General features: G+C 36.9%; 1 protein-coding gene across 10 annotated transcripts in view; it reads left to right on the top strand.

Annotated features, from left to right (window-relative positions):
* Positions 1-22,546, top strand: part of COBL (cordon-bleu WH2 repeat protein) — a 157,912-nt gene that overhangs the window by 81,609 nt on the left and 53,757 nt on the right. For all 10 annotated transcript variants that reach the window (XM_059855529.1, XM_059855539.1, XM_059855521.1 and 7 more), the window contains one exon: positions 3,572-3,766. In XM_059855529.1, the coding sequence (XP_059711512.1) occupies positions 3,572-3,766 (195 nt within the window). The remainder of the gene's footprint in view (positions 1-3,571; positions 3,767-22,546) is intronic.

Here is a 22,546-nt window from a genome sequence, read left to right as displayed (position 1 = left end):
ATGGCACCATAGGTTGGCAGGGCAATTGTTTCTTGTCTCCTTCTAATATCTTCATGGAGTTGAAATGGACTGTAATCCAAGGTTGTGCTTCAGCACATATTCCAAACCTATGCTCAGCTAGTGTCTAACCTGACTGCTGACCTATGCTGGTCTATCTGGTTTTGTATTGTGTTTGCTTTAATTCAGGGGAAAAAACAACCCCAAACCAAACTGTTTCTTTTTCTTTCTAGTTCACATTATTTCATTGCTGTTTGAACTGGTCGCGAAGTGCTCCAACACTAGTGGCTTAACAAAGACTGTGATTTTGCACATTGAGAGACATTTTTGAAAGCTCTTTATATAATTAGTTTCCATTACTTTTCTTTTATTAATTGAATTTTTTTCTGTTTTCCTTTTTTTTTCTTATGAAGCACATGAATTCTGTGAACTGATTTGTAATCTGAGCACAGTATTCGTGCTAACCTGTTTGTCAAATGAAACGGAGGATAAGGGCTGACTTTTTTTAGCCAACAACATTGGCTTCAATTCCTGAGCTTGGCTTTCCTCACTTACACTGCTGTAATTTGAGTAATTCAATTGGTTCTTTGATAACAAATTAGAAAAACAAGAAATGAGAGATGCTTTGAGCATTTGGCATGTAGATATCATGTCCCTGCAATTTTGCTTGATTAATGTTGTATGCTCTTAACAGTTGCCTTTCTAAACTGCCTGAAAAAAAACAAACCTCCAAAATTCTGTGATTTGGAAAGAAACTACATTGCATCTAACTCAACATGAAATATAAAAGCTGGCTTAGGTGTTGTCTCTTGGTATTAGTTTTAAAAAAAAAAGACAAGTCATGCCGCAATCACTTCTGAAGGTCTTACTCCAGTTAGGCAAAGCTCTTGTTGCTGCATGAGAGGGCTTTCAAAACTAGTTCAAAACTGTCTCATTCTGTTCCCCTGGAAGCTGTGGCAAGTTTTTGTTTTAGGGCAAGTGTATTTATGTGAGCATTCTTGAAATGCTCAGTAATGGAATAAAGGGCTTGATATAAAGGTTGGACTTGGAAAAGAAAACATAGATGAACTTGCAAGGTTGTTTTTTTTTTCCTATCATTCAAGTCTTTTTATTAAAAAGTACTTATAGTTTAATGGAAGTGTTACCTTTTTTTTTTTCCTTGTATCTTCTGTTAGGAAATCCAAAAAACAGCACAAAGCAGCTTTAAACTGTTTAGTTGTTCATCACTGTATTCCTTCCTAATGACCTGTAGCTTGGAAAAGGATTCAAACACAAGATCTTGAGATAAAATTTAATATTAATTTTAAAATGGTTATTGCCTGTCGTCTTATCAGCACTCTGTATTTTTAGTGCTAAGAAGGAAGTCTTAGGGCTTTTTTATTATTTTCATACATCCTTGTCTAAAATTTCTCCACCCTTTTATCTAGAAGGCTAGAGAATTAATAGAGTCAAAGCATACCTGCAGAACCCACTTTGAAAATGTTTTGTTTGGTTGTTCTGTAAATGTGTGAAAAGAGAAAACTCTATTTCCCTCCATGAACTCATCATTTCCGAAGGAGTAAATAAACTTTATTTGATAGGACCTTGTGCAGGATGCATTGATAATAACTTAAAACTTTTAGCTTACAGATGAGATCATTATTTTTTCCACTGCCCAAGGTGCAGGGCCAAGACAAGACTACTTCTCTATAAGATTATACCTAATCTTTTAAGCAATACCTTCTACACCTTCTACACCTTCTACTTCAACCTTTTTTCTTCCTTTCCTAGAAGGGTAAAGATGCTATTGATGCCACTCAATTCTGAGAAATTAGTGATGAAAAATATGCAGCAAACACTGCTTTCAGTCAGAGAAGACTGGTCTCATATTCCACTTGTGCCAAATATATTATTCCAAGATGAATATTTTTTGTTACAATTTTTTTAACAAAATTATTGTTAAATTTTGTTAAATTAACTTTTGTTAAATTTTGTTACAAAAGTTACAAAAGCATCTAGGTCAGTAATTTGCATCACACGCGCAATAAATGCAGGACAAGGCACAAATCTGTTTGCATCTCAGTTGCTTTCACAGGAATCTATGGAACATGGAACTTGCCCAGGCAGTAAAGGGGCCTGTATTATACATATTTTTGCATTGCTCTTTTTTTTAGCTCTTTATGCTTTATCAGTGCTTCCTCAATGGTCCTAAAACTAAATGAATTGTTTTTTTAATCTTGCTGCCCTGTGTTTTTCATTTTTACCTAAGCTTGCACTTGGCACTTGTGGAGAGAAATTATCTTTTTTTTTTTTGAAAGTAATGGCATTTGGGGTGGCCTTTAAGTTTCCTGCCTGTATGTATTCTGTGGTTTTGGACAAAATTCCACCAGAGAGCTGTATGTCCTTGATGGGAGAGTTTTGAAATTGTGGTAGCATGTTCTGTTGTGATAAGAACAGCATTATCAACCATGCTCATCAGCCTCTGTTTCTAGAAGAGCTATTCAGCTCCAGGTCATGGTGAAGTGGTATCAGTGGTGATTCCACAGAAGATATTTCTGGGAAGAAGTTACAGTCAAATAACTTAATTAAAAAGTAAAATCCTCAGTTTAGTATGGAAGGTTCTCTTAATTAAAAAAAGGAGAAGGTGACACAGATTTTGAGGGGGGAAAAAATCTTTTTGCAAGATTTTTATTAGCAGAGTAAAAAATAGGTATTGAATTTAAAAGTTAAAACTAAAGTTAACACGCACATTTTCAAGGAATCCCAGTTGTAATATTTTTTATTTGTAGATTTGCTACTATGTGACTCCATATGTTTCTGTTTGCATATTAATAGAAAAATGTATTAAGATTCTGAAATCCATTAAACTTTTTTCAATTATTTTATTAAGTTCTCAATGCGAACTAAAGTAACTTTTAACAGTAAGGAATTACTGAAGTAATTTTCTGTTTCTCCTTTCATCTGGGCCTGTTAGAATCCAGAGTGGTGTCTGTCAGTAGGACTTCTTTTCACGAAGTTAAATTGTTGTTTTCAGTAAGTTGTGAGTGATTATGCGTGATTGTGCATGTAAATTGGGAATAGCTAAATGGTAGCAGAATTTCTCTTATGTAAATCTGCGGAGAAGACTCAGGTGAATCAGGCAGATTGATAGCAAAATAGACAAGCCTGAGACGCTGACAGCATTTTATTAATACAGTGCTCTCATTTAAGAGTAAATCTTGCTTCCAGAAATGTGTAACACTTATAATTTATATGCAACTGCAAATTCATTTGGATAACTGTAATTATGAGTCTTGATGTGAACTTTATATTTTAAATAGCAAGCAGCAGCAGTGTTCCCATCAATACTACTGTTAAACCGCAGTAGGTGCTTATCGTGCCTCCTGTCTTATTAATACTGCCTGTAAGCTTTGTTCCAGTTGACCTTTGGAAGTTTCCAAAAGTTAGAGTTTGCAATTCAGCAGGTTTGGCAGAGGAACATACATGATTATTCATATCATTGTTTAAACGGTAACCAGATGTGTCTTGTTTTTCTTCTTTCTTTCCCATTGTTTTTAAAGAGTGATGTTAATCCAAGATGTTAATCCATTTACAGGGTTTTTCCACAGCACCAAATTCCCCTTCGGTGAATTCTCGTTCCAGTAGCCTGGGTTCATCACTGTCCCTTGGTAACATCTCTGGAATGACAGCAAACCCCGAAGTGAAAAAGCGCAGAGCACCTCCTCCACCAGTTGCAACACCAGTATTGCCGAACGCGGAGGTGAGGGGACAAGAGAGGACAGCAGCACAGGTAACAGTGACACTGCTGATGGGCTCCTTTGCTTGCTGTGCTGGGTACCATTCATTCAGCAGTCCTCAAGCCATTCACAGGTATTTTGGCCAGCTGTTGGCTACAGGTGACCAAAACTCCATCTTACAAGATAAAATTATCAAAGGTCTTAGTGTTTTGTACACATTTACTGAGCTCTCTTGAGACTGCCCGGAGCTTCCTGCCCTGTCAAGAATCATTCTAAATCAGAAAAGTTTTGTGAAGCAATATGCTAGGAGAAGGAGGGTAAAGAAAAAGTAAAGCAGAAAAGCTGGAAATTGTATAAGGTGTCCTTACTGTCTCCAGGGCAGTCCTGGAGAACAGGTGAAAGTTCTAACGAGTGACAAAAACCTTCAGCATACTGTTTTGTCCAGATGCTTGTCAAGCTATCACCTGTATCCTTGTTTCCAGTGCTGCCATGGGATACCAGAATATCTATTCTGTTTTCTGAGTGACTATGTGACCTTTTAAAACAGTACCCTGGTTTTGTTTTTATAAAGGTCACTGTTCCGCTGTACATTATTGAGAATTAAACAGAAATGGGGGAAAACCTTTCTGAGGACCTAAGCCTTTGAAAAGAATAGAGCTAAGGGAAGAGGAAATTGCTCTTGCTTTTATAGTGACACTCAGGTGTGTGTTACTAAACCTGCACAAGTCTTCTGGTTCCACCAGCAATAGTATTGTAATCTAAATGTAAACTGTAGAAATCAGCATGTAAAGTTATGTAGGGAGGCTAAAGAAGAGTGCAAGGAACCAGTATCACCAAAGCTGTGTAATGTGGACTGACTCATACCTGCTCAGGGCTTGTCCTCTACAGCAGACTGATCTTTGCAAAGCAAACTGTCCTAGTACAAAATGGAGTCAGAAAGGAATCTTTGAGTTCACTACAGAGGAGGAGGAGAGGAGCCTTGTGCTCAGTCTCCCTCCCCGTCACTCCCTTATTTATCTGCAATAAGACATATGTTAAACACCTTCTCAAGTGAAGCATTCTGTAAGAAAAGATGATGCACACTCTCAGTAAAGGATTGTGGATTATTATTTTCCCATTCTTAGGTTATCTAAGTGTGATTGCTGGAACATAGTGTTTCATCTTTCAAAATTGGGATAGATGCCTTGAAATAGCACTTATTTACAGACACAGCTGAAGAGAAATAACAGCATTTTTCTAGCAACACTTGTGAAATTTTTTTCTTAAAATTTCCTTTCGAAATTCCTATGTAAATATTTTTATGAGGTTTCTAGCATCCCTCAGAGTTAACGTGTTTAAGGTAAATAGATCTTTTCATACAAAAATACTATGGCATTCTGACTCCAAAGTTTACACTAGTATGGTAATCACAGACTGCATTATTCTGCCATTCTCTTTGGCTGATCTCCTTGCAGTATGGCACTGAGATTCTAAATTGTGGTGTACAATTTCACTGCAAATCTAAACTCTCCTTAAACATACTAACATTTCTATTTTCAGCATTGTTGCAAATAGGTTAAAATGCTGGTTTTCTGAAGCCATGGGTAGAAAAGTCTGTGGTTTATTTTTTGCAAGTAATATACAGTATAGCGTGAATTTCAAATTCTCTTAGTCTGAAGGAAAAGTTATGGTGAAGAAGGGAAGGTTGTGTCAGAGGATTTTCCATAACAAAGTTCATTTTGGGCAAAAGAAATGTCCTTTGTAGCTGACAAAGTCAGTGAAGACCACCGTAGAGGTGCTAGAGTATATTTGGCTGCATTTGTTAAGTAAAGGATATCTTTCTGGAAACAATGGCATAGATCAAAATGTTAGAAAGTTATGGTGTGTTTCTGAAGCTCCCAGGCTGAAAGTTGCTCAAAGGCTGCCATGTACTTTGAACAGGAATGGAGTAGAATTGAATAAAACACAAGTTCCATGAAGCAATCAAGAACTGAGGGAAGAAATTCATTATTCAGTATTATGGGGCAAAGTAGCAACGGAGATACTGTTTTTTAGAAAACCCAAATAGTTCCATTTTATCTACGTGCAGACAAGCCAGTTTGCTGTGAAAATAGAGTAAAAAATCTCAGGGTGTAAGTTTATTTCTTTAGTTTATGGGAAAGAATTAGCACTGATCTGTTTTTTCAAGGAAGGACGTCAATTCCTTATTAATGGACTTCCTTCCATAAAAAGATAAGATGTTTGTTTAGAAAACTTTATTTATGTGCAACTGTTACTAACAGGAAGATCCTGCAAAAGGGGAACATGTTTATTTCCAGTGAAGCTAGCACACTAATAGAAAATGAATAGGTGATATTCTGAACTTTCAAAAAGTTTTTTTTTTTATCTGTCCTGTTCCATAAAATTCTGTAGGAAATAAAGTACTGTAGCTGTTATGAACACCTGTAACTTTCCAAACCATTAAGTCTGTTATTTTTAACCCATTGTTATGTTCCAGGTATAAAAGGTTCTTTAGGGTTATATATATCTTATCTCCCTGCCTCCTGGTCCCAGACAGAAATTTCCGTGTGTATGAAGACTGGGGTGTTTTAGTTGATGACGTACATTTAGATTTTCTCCACTCATTTTTCTGCATAGGTGACTTATTGCAAAATAATTTTGCTGTCTCACAGCTTTTGCTCCTATAGGGCTTAGGATAAATTATCTCCTTGTGGATAAGGCCCCTGCAATAAATTTATTTACTTTTTAGTGCAACAACATTAGTTTTCCATATCTATTTAAAGGTAGTGTTCCCTCTGTAACTGTTTTAAATCTACCCTAGAATATATTCATGTCTCTTCAGAATGTGCTGAACATGCACTAAGTAGTTTGCAAATGAGTTTGCAGAGTCCAAGAAAGGAGTCTACAGATTTCTCCCCTGGAGACTTCACCCCTGTTTTTCTTAAACATCTTCCAAATTATGCTATTTAGAATAATGAGAAGTCACTTGAAAAAATAACTTACTCATTGAAGAGTCTTACTTACCTGAACAAAAAGGCAAGAGAGACAAAAGAGAGCCACAGCCACTCTCATAATTTCTGGCAGTTTTCTTTCCCATTGTCCACAGTTAAAATAAACCAATTCTATGCTTAATGAGAAGTTTGGCTTCAAGAGAATTACTATAATGTGAAAAAAAATGTAAATGAGATTTTCATACCTTTCCTGGAGAAAATACGATACACTAAAAATTTGCCAGATGTCTTACTTATATAGAAGATATTTTCAGTAATTGCTATGTATGTGCCATCTTCATTGATGATCTCTTATACTGACCAGCCCATAGGGTGCTCCTCTCCGTCTCCCTCTATGTTGGACATAGCAGCCTCCTGCAAAATATGCTGCCAGTGCATGTTGCACTTGAAAGAGTGATGATTCTGCTGGCAGTCATTGATAGGAGTGCTGCAGAGCTGGCAGGACGCTGGCTTAGACATCCTATCCATTTAGTAGCATTTCATGCTTTTGGAAGGGTTGCCTTTCTCACAGCAGAATTCATGTTGCAGTACTAGTTACTGTCCTTTTATATGTAAACCAATATAAATAGAATATACCAGGGATGGAAAAGTTAGGTCCTCCCTACTTGGTCGAGCACATTAACAAGGAGGAAAAATGCTCCAGTGAAATGTCCTCTCTGGAAACCATTGAATTTGTACCTATCTACAGGCAACCCTGAAACACTTGAAATGACACTGCAGATGAGCACAGCATATAGTGAGAACATACCTGGAATTCATTCTGCCAGCAAGAACCACAGAATAATCTTCAAGCAGTAAAAATAAAGGAGGGGCAATAAAGGAAATGTATGAATAAATGAATAATTTAATATTGGGATCATAATTAACATACTAAATTTTTTCAAAGTGTAATTAAACTGTAGACTCACCAAAATTTTTAGAATCAGTCCCTGAATTTTCAGTTCTTAAATTCCCCTTTTGTATGTGTGTATGATACAGGTATGGACTTGGAAGCTGCTTGGAACTGTGACTCATAATCTTCCTTAGAATTAAAATATATTTTAAAATGGTGGCCAAGATTTTTAGAAGTGGTTAGTTCAGCTGTCCATAATTAGGAAGCTGATTTTGGAGCTTGATGTTTTCTGAACTTTTAAGATGTCAGAAGCTACGTCTGGTTGCTCAGCAACTCAGTATCTGGCCACTGTGATTTTAATATCATATTATTATTCAATGTGCCACCTTCTGTCACCAAAGGAATTTAAATTGAGGTTGTTAATACAAAAATCTGAGCAAAGCAAGAATTTCTTCCACTAATGTCCCCCCAGCACAGCAGGGTTTTTTGCGCAGTCATCTTTGATGCATTTTTGCGCAAAGTGATAACCACTCATCCACCTTGCTTCTGTATAATCTAGTGCCACGGATTTGTGGTTAGCTGGCTGCAAGGAAATCTTGATTGATATGAAATCACACTGTTACTGTTGTTCTCCTCAGGTTTTCCAAATGACATATTTCCCTGTGGCTGCAAATTAAGCCTTAAAGCCATAAGCACAAAGCATCCTGTAGAACAGTGCAGAGTAAGTTCTTGCCATGTACATCTGTGTCAGTATGGATGCCACCAGTAGAGCTCTCTGTATATGTGTCCTGTGAGTCTTGAATCTGCCTTGTCCCTGAGTATTCTAATAAATCTGATACTTCAAATAATAATATTCCTGCAGTTGTCTTTCCCTCTGAGAAACAGCCAAGTCTTTAGGAAGAACCTGTGTTTGTGTGGATGGCAGCTTTTTTTCCTCATAAATTTTTTTGGACTATGATATTGGATATTTTTTAAGAGAAACATGACAACAGCAGTCACTGCAGTTGTGGGAAGTTGAGGGACAGAAGAGTCACAACTGAATGAGAACACTTACCATGGCTTCTTACAGAACTGAGATTTATTGCAGCCAGCTAAAACCCACTTCATTAACACCACCTATAGAAGCACAGTACTCACACCAGCTTCTTTCCATCTACTTCTTTTGTGCATCTGCTGTAATTTATTATTGTCTAAATTTCACTCTGATCAGAGTCCTGTGTCCCAAGAGGAATAGTTTCAAATTAGTTTAGATCTACCTGGTTGGTAGATCCTATTTTTTATAGAAAGTATTGCAGTCATACTTGGAGAGGTTTGGTTTTATACTAACTGCAGCAGGATACGTTTATGCTATAGGTATTTTCTTCCCTTCTACCTTGTACTTTATTTCACTTTTTTTGTAAAAGGTTCAAGATAATGGGCAGTTTGTGGGGGACATGTGGCAGATGTATTCTGTTTTAATAAGAAGCCCAGAATCCAACAAAAGGGTGGATGGCTTCAGATTACTTATCTCCCTTTCATAGGTTACACCTAAACCAGAAATGTCTACTAGAAGTCAACAAGATATGAATGCATGCTTTTTTTATCATCTTTTAGAGAGGAAGGGAGGTTTCTCTTGACTCAAAGGTCTTCTGGGTGAGGTCTTCTCAACCTTTTTCTTATGACACATTTCCTTTCTCCCTTAAGTGTTCTGTGAATGTATTTTCATTTTGCTTTGTGGGTTGTTGTTTTTTTTCTGTGGAGCATCCAGAAGTCTCCTTTGAGAATAACAGATACTTTTTTTCACATTCTGAGGAAGGATGCAATGAATCAGATTTTGCTGTAGGAAAAAGCTGTTTTTCATAATGTGTCTTTTATTTCTACAGCCTACTGTATCTTTTAGGTCACTTCTCAGGTTTTTATGAGTTCCCTGAGAACATGAAAGCAGGATTTATTCAGAAGGAAGAGGAAGAACACTTGACTGACTTTTTAATTTGTTTAAAATGTTGATTTAAAGTTAATTAATGACTGAGTTTACATGCCTTTTCAATTGTTCTGATCTAAATTTTCTTTTTGTGCGCAGAGGCCTGAAATGTGAATACTGAATGTGATTTTTAGAAGTGTCTTTGCCTTTATCCATTAACTGAAGATGTCATGAGTGTTAGCTGTGATCTTCTCCGGTCTTTGTGGCAGACTTGTTAGAATTCTCAGGCAGTATGTGATATCACTCAACAGCATTTTTCTGATGAGGGCAGGGATATTGAATCTTTAATAAAGATGCTCTTTCTCTGGAACACTGTTCAAATGCCCAAGTTATGTAAGCCTTAAAGAAGGAACCTAGGTTTTTTTGTATTAGAGTTTGGATATTGGGTGCTGGAGTGCACTTCTTACTTCTGTATGATGCCAGATTAAGAGGCTGAGGCTTCTTAGATAATTGGCATGGGGCAGTATTTTAATAAGGTCAAAGAGTAGCTGTGTGTCTCTCTGTTGATGCACATAAAAATAATTATTGATAAACCAATTAAGAATGGAGATAATATTTTTTTTATTTCTGTGTTTCACATCAAATTCATGTATCAATATAACTTATTTTGAATGTACAAAGCTGTAAATACTGAGTGGTAATTACAAAAATTTTCCATTAGGCTTTTATTATCTATTTTAAGTGCTTTTCTTCCAGTCATTCTGCCTTAAATTTTAGTTAGAAGCTAATTTATTTCATTTATGCATTCCTGTAGATGTTGAGAGTTTATGGGTATCATGGGGTCTTTTGCCTCTGTTCATAGAACCATATAGAAATAATTTATTTTGTCTTACACCTTGGCCAGAGTCTTTAGCCTGCTAGTCTGGGATGGTAAAACAGTTAAACTTGGCTTGACATTTTTCACAGGTTAAGTGGTCTGTCACAGACAGATAATGACCATCAAGCTTGTCCAATAAGAGAGATAAGGAGTGCACTTCAGTTCTTTGAAGAGCGCATTGTAGTTCCTTTGTCTGAGCAGCAGGTGTGTGAAGTATTCTCAAGATGATGCACCAGAAACTGTACTTCTATCTGAAGTAGGAAAGATTGTATAAAATAACTGTGTCTGTAGTAAGTCTCTTTCTGCTATGACAAGCAAAGAAATAGAGAAAAAAATTACTGAATAATACTGCTAAGTGCTGCCAATACCACGTTCTGGCATGAAGAAATTCAGATGAAATAGGTGAAAGATATAGTTGCTATTTGGAAAGTGTAAGAGAAATTAAAAAAAAAAAAAACAACCAAAACCCCTAAGCCTCCTTAGGTGGTTTATGTACTGGCAAAATTACTGGAAATATAATAGAGAATTTAACCAGTTGTCATCTTTGTAAAGACAGCAAATAGGGTAAATGTAGCTTTAGTAAAAGAGAAACCCTGCTTTACAACTCCCTTATACTGCTCTTGACACATTCAGCAAGCAGATGGGTGTGATCTGGTTGATGCAGTCTGTCTGGGTTTCCACAAAGCTTCCAAGTTCCCTCATCAAGAATTTCATAAGGAAACCAAGTCTCAGTTCCATAATAAATAAGGTCATCTTACTCTTAAATAACAAACACGAAAGAAAATAAAAGAGAGATTGCAGGTTAGGACTAAATGATCTGCTCAACTAGTGGTGAAATGTTGCAGAAGCCTTGGAGTATTTGACCATCCATGTTGATCTATTAAGAAATGACCTGAAAAAGAAACAGTGAGAAATTTTGTTGCTCCTACTTGAGTTACCTGGATAGCAAGGACCAAGACTGAGTATGAAGAGCAACAGTTAGAAGACCTTGTGAGACTGAGCGCTGGAAGCACTTGCAGGTGAAAGTAGTAAATTCAGTATGGGGAAGGGTGAAGTGATATACATGAGAAAAGAACACTCTTAATTTTCCCTAAGACCTTGTAAGATACTGATCTCTCTGCTGGCAGTAACTGATTAGGAAGATCTTAGGATCAGATTAAGATTTTTATTTGAAAAAGGTCATCTCCAAGCTCAATAGCAATCAAAAAAGGAAATCCAATTCAGAGCATTTTAGGAGAGGAAAAGTGGGTAAAAGGATAGTTTTATTACACCTCTACATTGTCAGCTTTTTTAATGCCATCTTAAATACTACAACAGCGTTCTCCTTTCTTCAGAAGGATATTACAGAATAGGATGAGACTCATGGAAGAACATCAAGAGTGATCAAAGGTATTGAGTAGTTTAGTACAGGGTCAATGGTGCAACTTAAGTAAACCATGATTCTTCATCTTGAAAAAGGCACTGAAGGCTATGGATAAAGACTTGACTTTTCAGCCAGCCACTATGAGAGCATTTGGTGCTAATATTAAACAGGCAACTCCCAAAGTCAAAACACGTGGGTCTTCATTGACCTGGTCCACCAAGGTTGTTATGGACACTAAAAATTTACATGGGCTTAAGAGGAGACTGGACAAATGCTGCAACAATGACAAATCCATTATGAATTTTGAAAGATAAATCACATCAGGAAGTCCCTAAAATGAAGTTGGTTGGTGGGCACAAAAGTGTTTGGGAGAAGGTAGTATTGAACATACCTTTCCTCTTCTTTTGCTGTCCTGTAGGTACCTGCCACAGTTTAATAAAGAAGCCTGAGCAGAACCCTTGATCTAAGACATGCAGGTTTTTTTGGAGAATACTGAAGAGAGTCATATCCAAATGATTGTCTCATATAATCTGATATCACTCCAGAAAAGTCACTGGCAGCATACACAATGACTTCACTAGGTCTTCTTATCAGTGGTAATTTGATGACCAGAAAAACATGTTTCTCATTAAAAACAGAAACAGCTGCCTCTGATTGCCATTCCCAGTCATCAGTATTTCTTTTGTGTTCCTAAGTGCAATACTGCATTTGCAGAATGAAGCTGGAAGTTTTGCCAGTAAATCATAGGACCAATGAGAATTGTGCACCATGAACCCTAAAGCCACTTTCCTGGTGTGGGTTTTATGACTTGGTAGTGTGACTGGAGGATCAAAGAGCCCCATGGGACTCTGAGGGCCATGTTTGCAGGCCCCTTGGGCTGCTCCTCAAAATACTGAGATGTACTTATACAGCTCATATTACAGGTGGCTGGGAGCAGTAGGGGTGATGTCCAGTGGACTCCACAGGACATGTGCCTTTTACTGACAAAATAAAAAGCAGCATGAAAGATGTGATCCCTTTGCATTTCAAATCAGAGTCTGATTCAGGTGCATGCCAGATATATTCTCAAGGTTGCAGGTCCTCTGAGGAAGGAACTGTTAGCTTGTGCAGTGACAAGGCTATTGTTTTACTTAGAAAATATGATATTTCTACCTTTCAGGAGATGGAAAGTCAATCTCTTTGGGTGTTCCCTCCATCTATCCACTTTTGGCAATTTTTTTTAAGAGTCCATAAGGGTGGAGCTTTTCTTAATGACTTTCACTTAATGATCTTCTGAAAAAAAAAACATGGACCAACTGTTGCCCTTCACAAACATAAAATTTTGTGATGACACACATTAAGTTTTATAGAAACAATAGTCTCTGTAAACAATCATAAACCTGGAAGGTTTTATGTATTTCATATTTCCACTGGAGGTGAACCTGGCTAGTGCAATCCTATTGTAGAGACCATTATCAAGGTGTACAGAAACAATTAGTAGAAACAAGAGTGAGTAGTAAAAAAACTGTGGTCTTTAAAATGCGTTATACATGGTCTTTATACTGTAGTAAATGACTAAGAAATTAAAACTCAACAATTCATTTCTAATTTAAAGGTGTTTTGTTCATTTTTTAAAGAGCTTTAAACATGACATTCTTTTATCTGAATGAGAAATATCCAGACTTGTTCATGTCTTACAAAACAATAATCAGATAGCAAAGATGAAGCCAGCTGACAGGACATCAGATAATGTTTGCTGTGCAGTTTGGATGCTTAATTTAGCTAACAGCTGCACTTTGGTTTGGATAAATGATGCAGGCCCAAATTAAAAGGAAAGTGTAAAGTGCAATGATGGCTGAAGGCTTATCTTACTGTCATGTAAAGCATGAAATATAGGAAGGCCAAAAAAAGCTGCTAGAGAAAGGGAGTAATTTGTACTTCTTTTTATGATAGAAACAGCTCCAAAAATTAATTCTGGTGTATGCGCACTTAAACACATTAATTCTTTAAATGTAGTTATTAAAAACTACAGTTTAAATGATACATGCAGTATAGTGACTACTTTCTCAACATCTCCAAAGAGTGTCAGTTATGCGTATGTTGTATTTTAATAATGTATTACAGAATTTTCTTCTGTATACCTCTAAAGAAATTCTGTTGTTTCAGTCCAAATTGCTCCCCATCCTCGTTATTGGTCCTAATGCTCTACTTCATGTTGCTGCACGTTTATTTATGAACAGCATGGGTCTCATTAAAAAAAAAGAGAGTGGCAGAAAGCATTTTAATAAAATGGCAACTCTTTTTTTAGGCAGCCAACTTGTTTTCCAGCAGCTTTTTTGTCCCTCCTTTTCTTTCAGCTCTTTTTTCCTGTAATTTTAAAAGGTGTCACAGTGTGATGAATTATTTAAAAGGAGTCTAAGTTTTCTCAGTCAAGAAGCAGTTAACTACAATTGGTTATATTTTTTCCTGAAGCTTGGCCAGTAAGAACTAGGAGCTAGTTCAGAATTTCAGTGGAGGTTTTTGTGTTAGTGAGAAGGTACAGCCTCTCAGAAGTGCAGTTGGAGATAAGACTCATTTTGCAACACCCTTTTGAGAAAATCTGTACTCAGATAATGTTCACAGTCAATTAACAGGTTTTGCACCAGAAGAATTGAAAACTTTGAGGTCTGCTTTAAAATTATGTCTTTTTGCATTGTAAGAGGAATCCACTGTGTGGTTTTTTTGCAGTTTCAGGGATAGGTTTTTTTCAACTTTGTCCAGGAAATAGAAGCAATGTCAGTTCAGTGGTGATTTAAATTGCTTACCTGCCTTAACTGAAGGCTGGACTTTGTGAAGTGCTGAGTCCTTCACAATTTGACTTGGATAGGCTGTTATTTTAGAGGGGTTGGAGAATGTAATTATAAAATTTTGTAAGGCTCCTCCATGGTCTACTTTCCTGTTGTTTTTTGGAAAGTACTATAGTCCTGTACTCTAACCTGTGTAGCTATAACCTCTGAATTGATATCAAAGTTGGAGTTACCTGGTGATGTTTAATATATATGCAAGAGCACAAGCAAGGTAAGCTTACAGTGTCTTTACATTACAATTTAACATACATAACATATTAATCATGCAAAAATGTAAGATTTGTTTGGCAGGAGGATATCCATCATTTTTCAAGAAAACATATGTCTTGAGAGTTGAATCCTTGAATTATGTGCAAGAAGAATTCTTGGAATAGTCTTTTTTCCAGCATCAATAGCATTCTTCATCTTTTGCAATAATCCAGTTGCTTCTGGCTGTGAGTTCATGGTTCAGTTGCCAACTGTTTCTGAACAGACTATACTACCTGCCTTGGGAATGATACCACAACTTACCATCTGGTGAGATCATGATAGCATCGATTGACCTCCACATGTGGTCTCTGTCAAGCACTTCATTGAAAACTGGCAAGACATTAGGGCCGGAACATACTGTTCTATGCAGCCCTGAATTTTGGCAGGGTTGCAATGCTCAGTAAGTAAACTTCATCTGGCTTGCAAGTCTCAGACAAATAGAACAGGCTGATGTCATCGTAAGCTTTAACTCTCATTAAAGAAGAAAGTATGTGTCAAGTAATTATGAGGCTTTGTTGGGCACGGTATTTAGGGGAAGTTAATAGACAAAGATCATTTTGAACACTGAGACTTCTGAAGAGCTGGCATTCAATGAGCGATGAAAAATGACCCTAGCACCGTGCTTAATTTAGAAACTGGGTTTGCATCACTTTTCAGACTTTGTTTCTAACTCCACCTTACGTAGATCCTAAATTAAAAAGGTAAAAAATTACAGAATTGAAAAATTAACAAAGTAAACATGTCCTGTGTCAATCAGGTTTAATTCTATGGCTTAATAGCATAGTCATTGTTTAGCCAAATAAGAAAATAAGGGAAAACATCACAGGTATAATAATAATGAAAAAAAATGTTCACTGCTACTTCAAGCTATTTTTCACAGAATCGTGGAATTCTTAGGGGTGGAAGGGACAGCTGGAGATCATCCAGTCTGACCCCTCTGCCAAGACAGGGTCCCCTAGAGAAGGTTACACAGGAACACATCCAGAGGGGTTCTGTCCCAGACAGGGAGACAAGCAGTTCCAGTGCTCTGCCACTCTCAAGGTAAAGAAGTTCTTCCTCATGTTGAGGTGCACCTTTGTGTGTTTCATTTTATGGCCATTGCTCCTGATCCTGTTGCAGGGCACCACTGAAAACACTCTGGCACAATCCTCTTTAGAGTTGCAATGGGTCACTTGGAGAAATAGGCATTCATTTTTTTTTGCAGTATGCCTGTCTTAATGAGAATATATTTTCTCATGTCCTGAGAGACCCAGTAGAGAGCCCCTGAGTCCTGCTCAGCTGTGTGTTGCTGACACTTCCATGTGTGGCTAACAAGCAGTGTGCCATGATGAGTTCCTTAAGTCTTCATAGCAGAATCTTTTTGTAATTTTGGATAATAAAATTTGACACTTGTGGGCAATAACTTGATGTACAGCCATATTATGCTACAGTCTTAGTAATATATCTAATTGACACTGTGGTACCACTTTGTTCTTCTCCCCTCTTCATGCTTTTAGGCTGTGGAAATTCAGGGGCTTTTGGCTGGTGTTCATAAGTGCTGGAGAGAACTTGACTTGAGTGGGAATTTGAAGGGGGCAGTGGGAAGGCATGGCACAAAGAAGCTGGTTGTTAGAGGTCATCTAACCCAAACCATTCTAATGACATCTTGGATCGGAAAGGAGTCAGAAACTATTGCTGGCCTTACTGCCTAAACCATGTTCCCCAGGCTTTCTATGTGCCTGCAGAAGGAGAAGGCTGATAGAAAGGGGTAGAACACTGGAAATAATCAGATATGTTTTTCTCTAAATTGAGAAGACTGCCAAGGTGATTGCCTAAGACTTAGTGCTAAGTACTAGAAATTTAACTTGGCTATGTCTACAGAAGAAAAATTACAATTTACAAAACAAATGAACTTTAATAAGAGTGTAAGATGTTAATTGTATAGTTCTAACTAGAAAGATGTGCACAAATATAACATTAAAATCTGGAGGTCAATTTTGCCTTTTTTTTACTTCTGTAGAAGAGAAATGAATATTGGTTTGTGGTCATTTTAAAATACGATTTTTAAGTGTTTGCGGGGTTCTTGTTGGTTTTTTCCCCCCTAAATGAAGACATAAATGAGGAAAATTTACATTGTATTCTGAGAAACAGAGGAAGTTCAATTCTTTGCCAAAGCAAACATCCGCAGACTTGTGTAGTCTACATGTTTCAATGCATGTGAAAATATTTGGTGTTGTAGAGTGATTTCCTTGAGTGGAAATAATGCTGCAGCTAGAAAGGAGATTTTGCAAAGAAGGAAATCACAGCTATCTTAGTAATTTAACATCTCAGATTTGTTTATGGATAATTTCCTGTCTGACACGTTTAACTGAACAAGTTAAAGGGTTTAAAGATTAGAATGGCATTAATTTTTAACTGTCCTTGACGGTGACATTTCACAAAGGGTGTGTTCTATAAAAACAGATGGAAAAATGAGCTTGCCCCTTCACCTTATACTGACTTTCTTGTGTTAACTGATTTAGCTTTCTGTCACCAATCAGCCAAGTATTCAAGGACATACTTGCCTTTTGTCTTCTTCATTTTGTGAATAAAATAGCAAAAGAGCATGGAAATTTCTATAAAACCCAGTAGTAGTAAGCTTTTATCTGGTATTAAGGCTGACATGTTTTTGCAGTCAGAGCTTTTTTCTGCTTAACACCAAAGTTATATAATAAAAAAAAAAATCTGAAATTAAGCATTATGGGCAAAAATATGCAAAATAGTGTGATATGTGATTAAAATATTAATGGTAGGGTTCTTTTCAGGAGGCAGATGCAGTTTGCACTCTAGTTCTAAGACAGATTTCCCACAGTACCTGAGCGCTTCCAGCAGTAAAGCAGCTCGGGAGCTGAGGCAGGGGGTACAGCTGCTGGTACAGGAGTGGAGCTGGGATGCAGCCATCAGGTGAGACAGACACCTGCACAGCACAAGGGAGCACAGTGCAGAGTTTCAAAGTCAGGAGGAAGCCCCCTAATAGAAAGTGGTGTGGTCAGGACTGAAATATAGTTATCCTGTTCTTTGAGTTGCTTGCTGTTCTTGTGGACTTAAACTCAAGTTTGCAGGAGCTTGGGAGTTTCCCATCTAAATCTGTTCCCCAGGAGAGTGATGTGTCCAGAGTTACACAAGATGTCAGGTCTGATTGGTCCAAATGTCAGTCCTGCTATACCAGCATACTTACTCATATGGCTTACTTAAAGCAAAGCCTATTTTTATTCATTTTATTGCCAGGCTTTGAGATCCAACACATCAGCATGAATGGAAGTAAAATGACCAATGCAGAGAAACTCTTTGCTAATTCCTAAAGTGTAGTTATTCCTATGCATTTTACCAAAATGACAAGTTTTCCAAATGATACCCTTTTAAAAAGTGTTTTCAGTGTGCTAGATTTTTTATTATGTCTGTATCTGTTGTTTTGGCAATATGTTGTTGTATTACATGGTATCCCAGTAAATATTTTAAATAACCCACACAAATGCATTCTGCACAATAAGGACACGCTTCTGAGGAGACATCAGGCTGCTGTCTTTGAATGCAGTTTCTAATATACTTGTGTTTTAGTGCACTTGTGTACTTAGGGATTAAACATTCATCTTTTAATCAAATGAAACAGGATGCTACCCAATAAGGAAAGAAGGTAGATAAATTCAGTGCAGAATAGACAATTTTATTCAATGTAGCTTAAAGTGGTCAGCCTCATTAGCTCAGCTGCCCAGTTTTGAGAGCTCACTGAATTTTCCTTTGTCAGTGTATGCCAGTGAAAAGACTAATGATGTATGACCTATCCAAGGAATATTAGGCACATGAGTTGTATAAGACACATTAATGTTCAATTGGGACTTCTTGTGGTTTCTAGTACTAGGCATGTTGAAGCATCTGTTGCCCTGTAAAAATGCAGAATCAGCTGTGCAGGATAGCTTTTATATCATCAAGTTTAGTGGACAGATTTATGTCTCCATTCTGCAGCTGAAAGATTTATCTGTCTGATTTTCCTAGAGCAACTCTTCTTGGATCAAAATATTTTCTTCTCAACGGCTTCAAGTTATGCCACAGTAATATGTCTTTAAATCTAAACCCATAAATCTTACATACCAATCTACCACTTGTCTTTCATAGAATATTATAAAAGATTAGTGCAGTTATATCAATATTTTAAAGCCAATTAATGAAACATGCATCTTTTTTTTCTTTTAGAATTCTTCTAAAATCATTCTTAATTATTTGAAGATTGCCTAAATTTTTTTGCAGGGGAAGAGGTTTGAGAGGGTCCCATACGTGGTTTGGGATGTTACTATTGTTTTTTCAGTTACAGCTGAGCTCTGGGGATTTTTTTTCTGTTTGGGTTGCATTTAAACATTTTTGAAATTCAATAGGCATTCTGACCCCACACAATATCATTGCCAGCAGGTGTATCAGAATCTGGCTCACTTAAATCAGAGTGTGTGTCTGGTCAGTGTGGGATGATGGAACCACTTTGTCATGAGGGTGTGCTGGTGGTTGAATCCATGTGTCGTTTTTCCAGTTATTTTTCTTTACTTCTAAAAATAATTTTTGCAGTCATTCACTGTTTCCATGAATGAAACAATTTGTATACAAATTAGACAATTCCTTTATAAATAAAAAGGTCCTGATGTGTAACATTGCATAAAAAGGAGATAGAAGCAGGAGAATATAAGGACTTTCTTCACACAGTTTATATCATGTGCTATAGAATTATTTATTTGCATGTGCTTAACAATAGCCTGACATCCCTTAAAAGCAATCCTTATTCCAGACATGATTCTATTGCTGACATGATTCTATTGCTGACATGATTCTATTCATCTGTATCATCTGTAGCTATGTTGTTTGAGCAGGAAGAAAATTGCTTAAAGGAGAATTTTGTTAAATATCGAGACTGGAAAATTCTTAGATTTTCAAGATTTATCCCTTTTAATGGCAAAATGATAGGAGTGATAGTAAAAGGAAAAATCTGTTGCCATAAGACAAATGTTTCTTGCAATGTCTATAAAAAATACTGCAAAGGCTGGCTTGGATTTTGAAACACAAACTATTCAAATTAATGGTGCAGTTTCTGGCTTACAGAAGGAGGCTCAGTTTTAGGAACCATAAACCTGCAGTGAATTTGGGCCTAGTTGGGTTTGTGGATTAAAGAAAGTTGGCATTGACCAGATGACTTAGTACTTTTATAAATCAACATTTCTATTAGAAAGTTTAAAAGGGAAGGGCTGACAAATACAAAACCAGTGTCTGGCCTGTAAGTATAGGACAGGCAAGGGAAAGGGGTGCAGCTCACACTGGAATTCTATCTGAGAACCTCCTTGTCTTTGAATGCTTGATGAATTTTCAGTAGTGGTGACTTTTGTTTCTTTGGACCTCCTTTAATAATTTTCATTATTTCATATTCATTGCAACCTGACCTGAAGAAAATACTGCACTTTTACACATAAGGAAACTTAAACTCAGTTTACACATGCACTCTTACAGTGTCCACAGATTGTTTGTATGTAGGGTGACTGTGAAATGCCACTGATTGAAAATGTCAAGCATTGGCCTTGTAGGATTCTTTTCTACACAAATACCCTCCCCAGTATGTTGTTGTTATGCTCTATATATATTCTCAAATCTTATCTAGAGCCCTCAAATTGTGTTAAGTATGTTGAGATTTCACAGTAGGAAAACAAATTCAGCACGTTGCTCAGAAATTTTGTACACAATATTGGAAGTATTTTTCAAAGAGCATGTGAACCCTGAATGTGATGATTTTTTTTGGTTTTGTTTTATTTTATTGTTCTATATTGTCTTATCGGTCGGAGAAGAGAAATTGCACTGTTTTTCAGATTTGGGTCCTTTTGACCTCTTTTATTCTAGCTCAGTTCATGGTATTAATTATACTCAGAATTTAATGAACATCTTTTCACATTAAGTATTGGTTGTAACAGGAGCTGATCTAATAATTTCTTGTTGATAAATACAGGTGAAGCACAAGTGCTAAGACTAGAAAATATTCTGTTAGACTCAAAGAGGGGCTTCTCATTGTAACAAAGTTTCAATGGGAAATAACTCCAGATAGTGTTGCTAAGGCTTGATCTCTTTATAAAAGAAGCAGCCAGCCATAACAAATTATTTTCGAGTTCTATTGGTTTTGTATATACAATTGGAAGAAAGAAACAGAATGTTCTTTGTGTTTTTTCCATTTATGTTTAGCCTCATAGGTTTCCCGAAATTGGGATTAAAAAAAAGATATTTTTACAATTTTTATGACCTTTGCTTGAACTAGACACTTCTTATATACTTTGTAGCATAACTGGCTTTCAACAAGCTTTTTGTCTTCTTTATGGTGTTTGTGAAGAATACTGCACTTAGCTGACAGTATAATAAAATCACTCTTGTGTGTGTATTTCACCAAACTTTCATTATTGCAGTCGTGCACTAGCTGTTTCCTAGCCTATTCTTTAACTGCAGCAGCGTGATCATCCATACATGTGTCTAATGTTCCTCAGAAGATTCGACTAAGTAAGAATACATAGAGCTGAAAAGAGTAATCTGACTTCTAACAAGGATCCCTTCTTCACAGGAAAGCAGTTATGTGTCTTTGTGGGATTTGAATATACCAAGCTAACATCCTTCACTCATCTGGTACTTGGAGAAGGGTGATTAGTGATCTCTAGCATTTTAAGTGGGAAGACACATTTCCTTACTTTCTGCCTTGATTGTCAAGATTTTCTAACTTTATCATTTAAATCACCAGTCTAACCAGTTTTTGTCCTAAGATAAAATTACTTTTCTGTCTGGAGAGGGAGGAGTGAAGGTGGGAGCTATAAAATGCCATTAAACAACTGCAAAAGTCAAGCTTGTACTTGTGAAGTTTTGGGAAAGTTCAGATGGTGCCTGTCTCCCAGATGATTCAAGCTCTCCATAGCTACTGAATTTTGCAGTCTTTGTAGCAATCAAAATCACCACTTTATTAATATTCTTTCCCTTTTTTTCCCAGTAAGATAGTATCCTGCAGAATCAAGATACAGTATTAAGTGCCGACATGTTGTTAGCTTTTTAAAATGCAGGGGAGAAGAATGGGATTTTTGTTTTTTCAAAGTGTGTATTTGCTAATTTCTTCAGTGGAGAAGAATGCAGCATTAGGTGGCTGTCCTTGGTGTTATTCCCCTCAAAACCAAAGCCTGCTGAGTCTATTTCACTGAATGGAGTTTCCCATGTTCAGCTCAGTATTGAGCATTCTGTTTCAACTTCAGTTAGTTGTGGTTAGCTCCTAATCACTACAGGCAGTTTCTTTGTCAGGGCAATGTCCCATCTTAATATGGAGCAACATAACATTGGGCAAAAGTTTTTCAGTGGAGCTCTAAAATTTTGCTGTATCTAGTTCAAGCATTTAGTGTGGTTCTCTTTTCTGGGTATAAGTCCAATGTTTTTTAAATTCTATGAAATTTTGGTGACCAAAATTTAGGTCCTCAAAGTTGCTAGTTACCCCTAACATTATTGTCCATTAACTATGCCTAACTTTGTCTAGATATGCCTCATTGGCTTTAGTCATGTACTGTACCTGATGGAAATTTAGTATAAAATGCTGACATAACCCATGATAGTAGGAATTAGGACCAGGACACCTTTCTTTCCCACCCTTGTTTCCTGTGAAGCTGCAGCTCATCCTGGTTGCTGTACTCTATGTCCAAAGTAGTTACCACCAAGTTTCTCCCATGCAGGATGCAGGTTCCCCAAGAGGTGGAGAGTGTCCAGTTGTCATGTGGCATGATGGTTAAAGCGTAA

Source organism: Haemorhous mexicanus, chromosome 1, assembly GCF_027477595.1.
Source record: "Haemorhous mexicanus isolate bHaeMex1 chromosome 1, bHaeMex1.pri, whole genome shotgun sequence".
NCBI classification, from domain to species: domain Eukaryota; kingdom Metazoa; phylum Chordata; class Aves; order Passeriformes; family Fringillidae; genus Haemorhous; species Haemorhous mexicanus.
The sequence above is the reverse complement of the archived record's forward strand: the minus strand, read 5'-3'. Positions and strand labels throughout refer to the sequence as shown.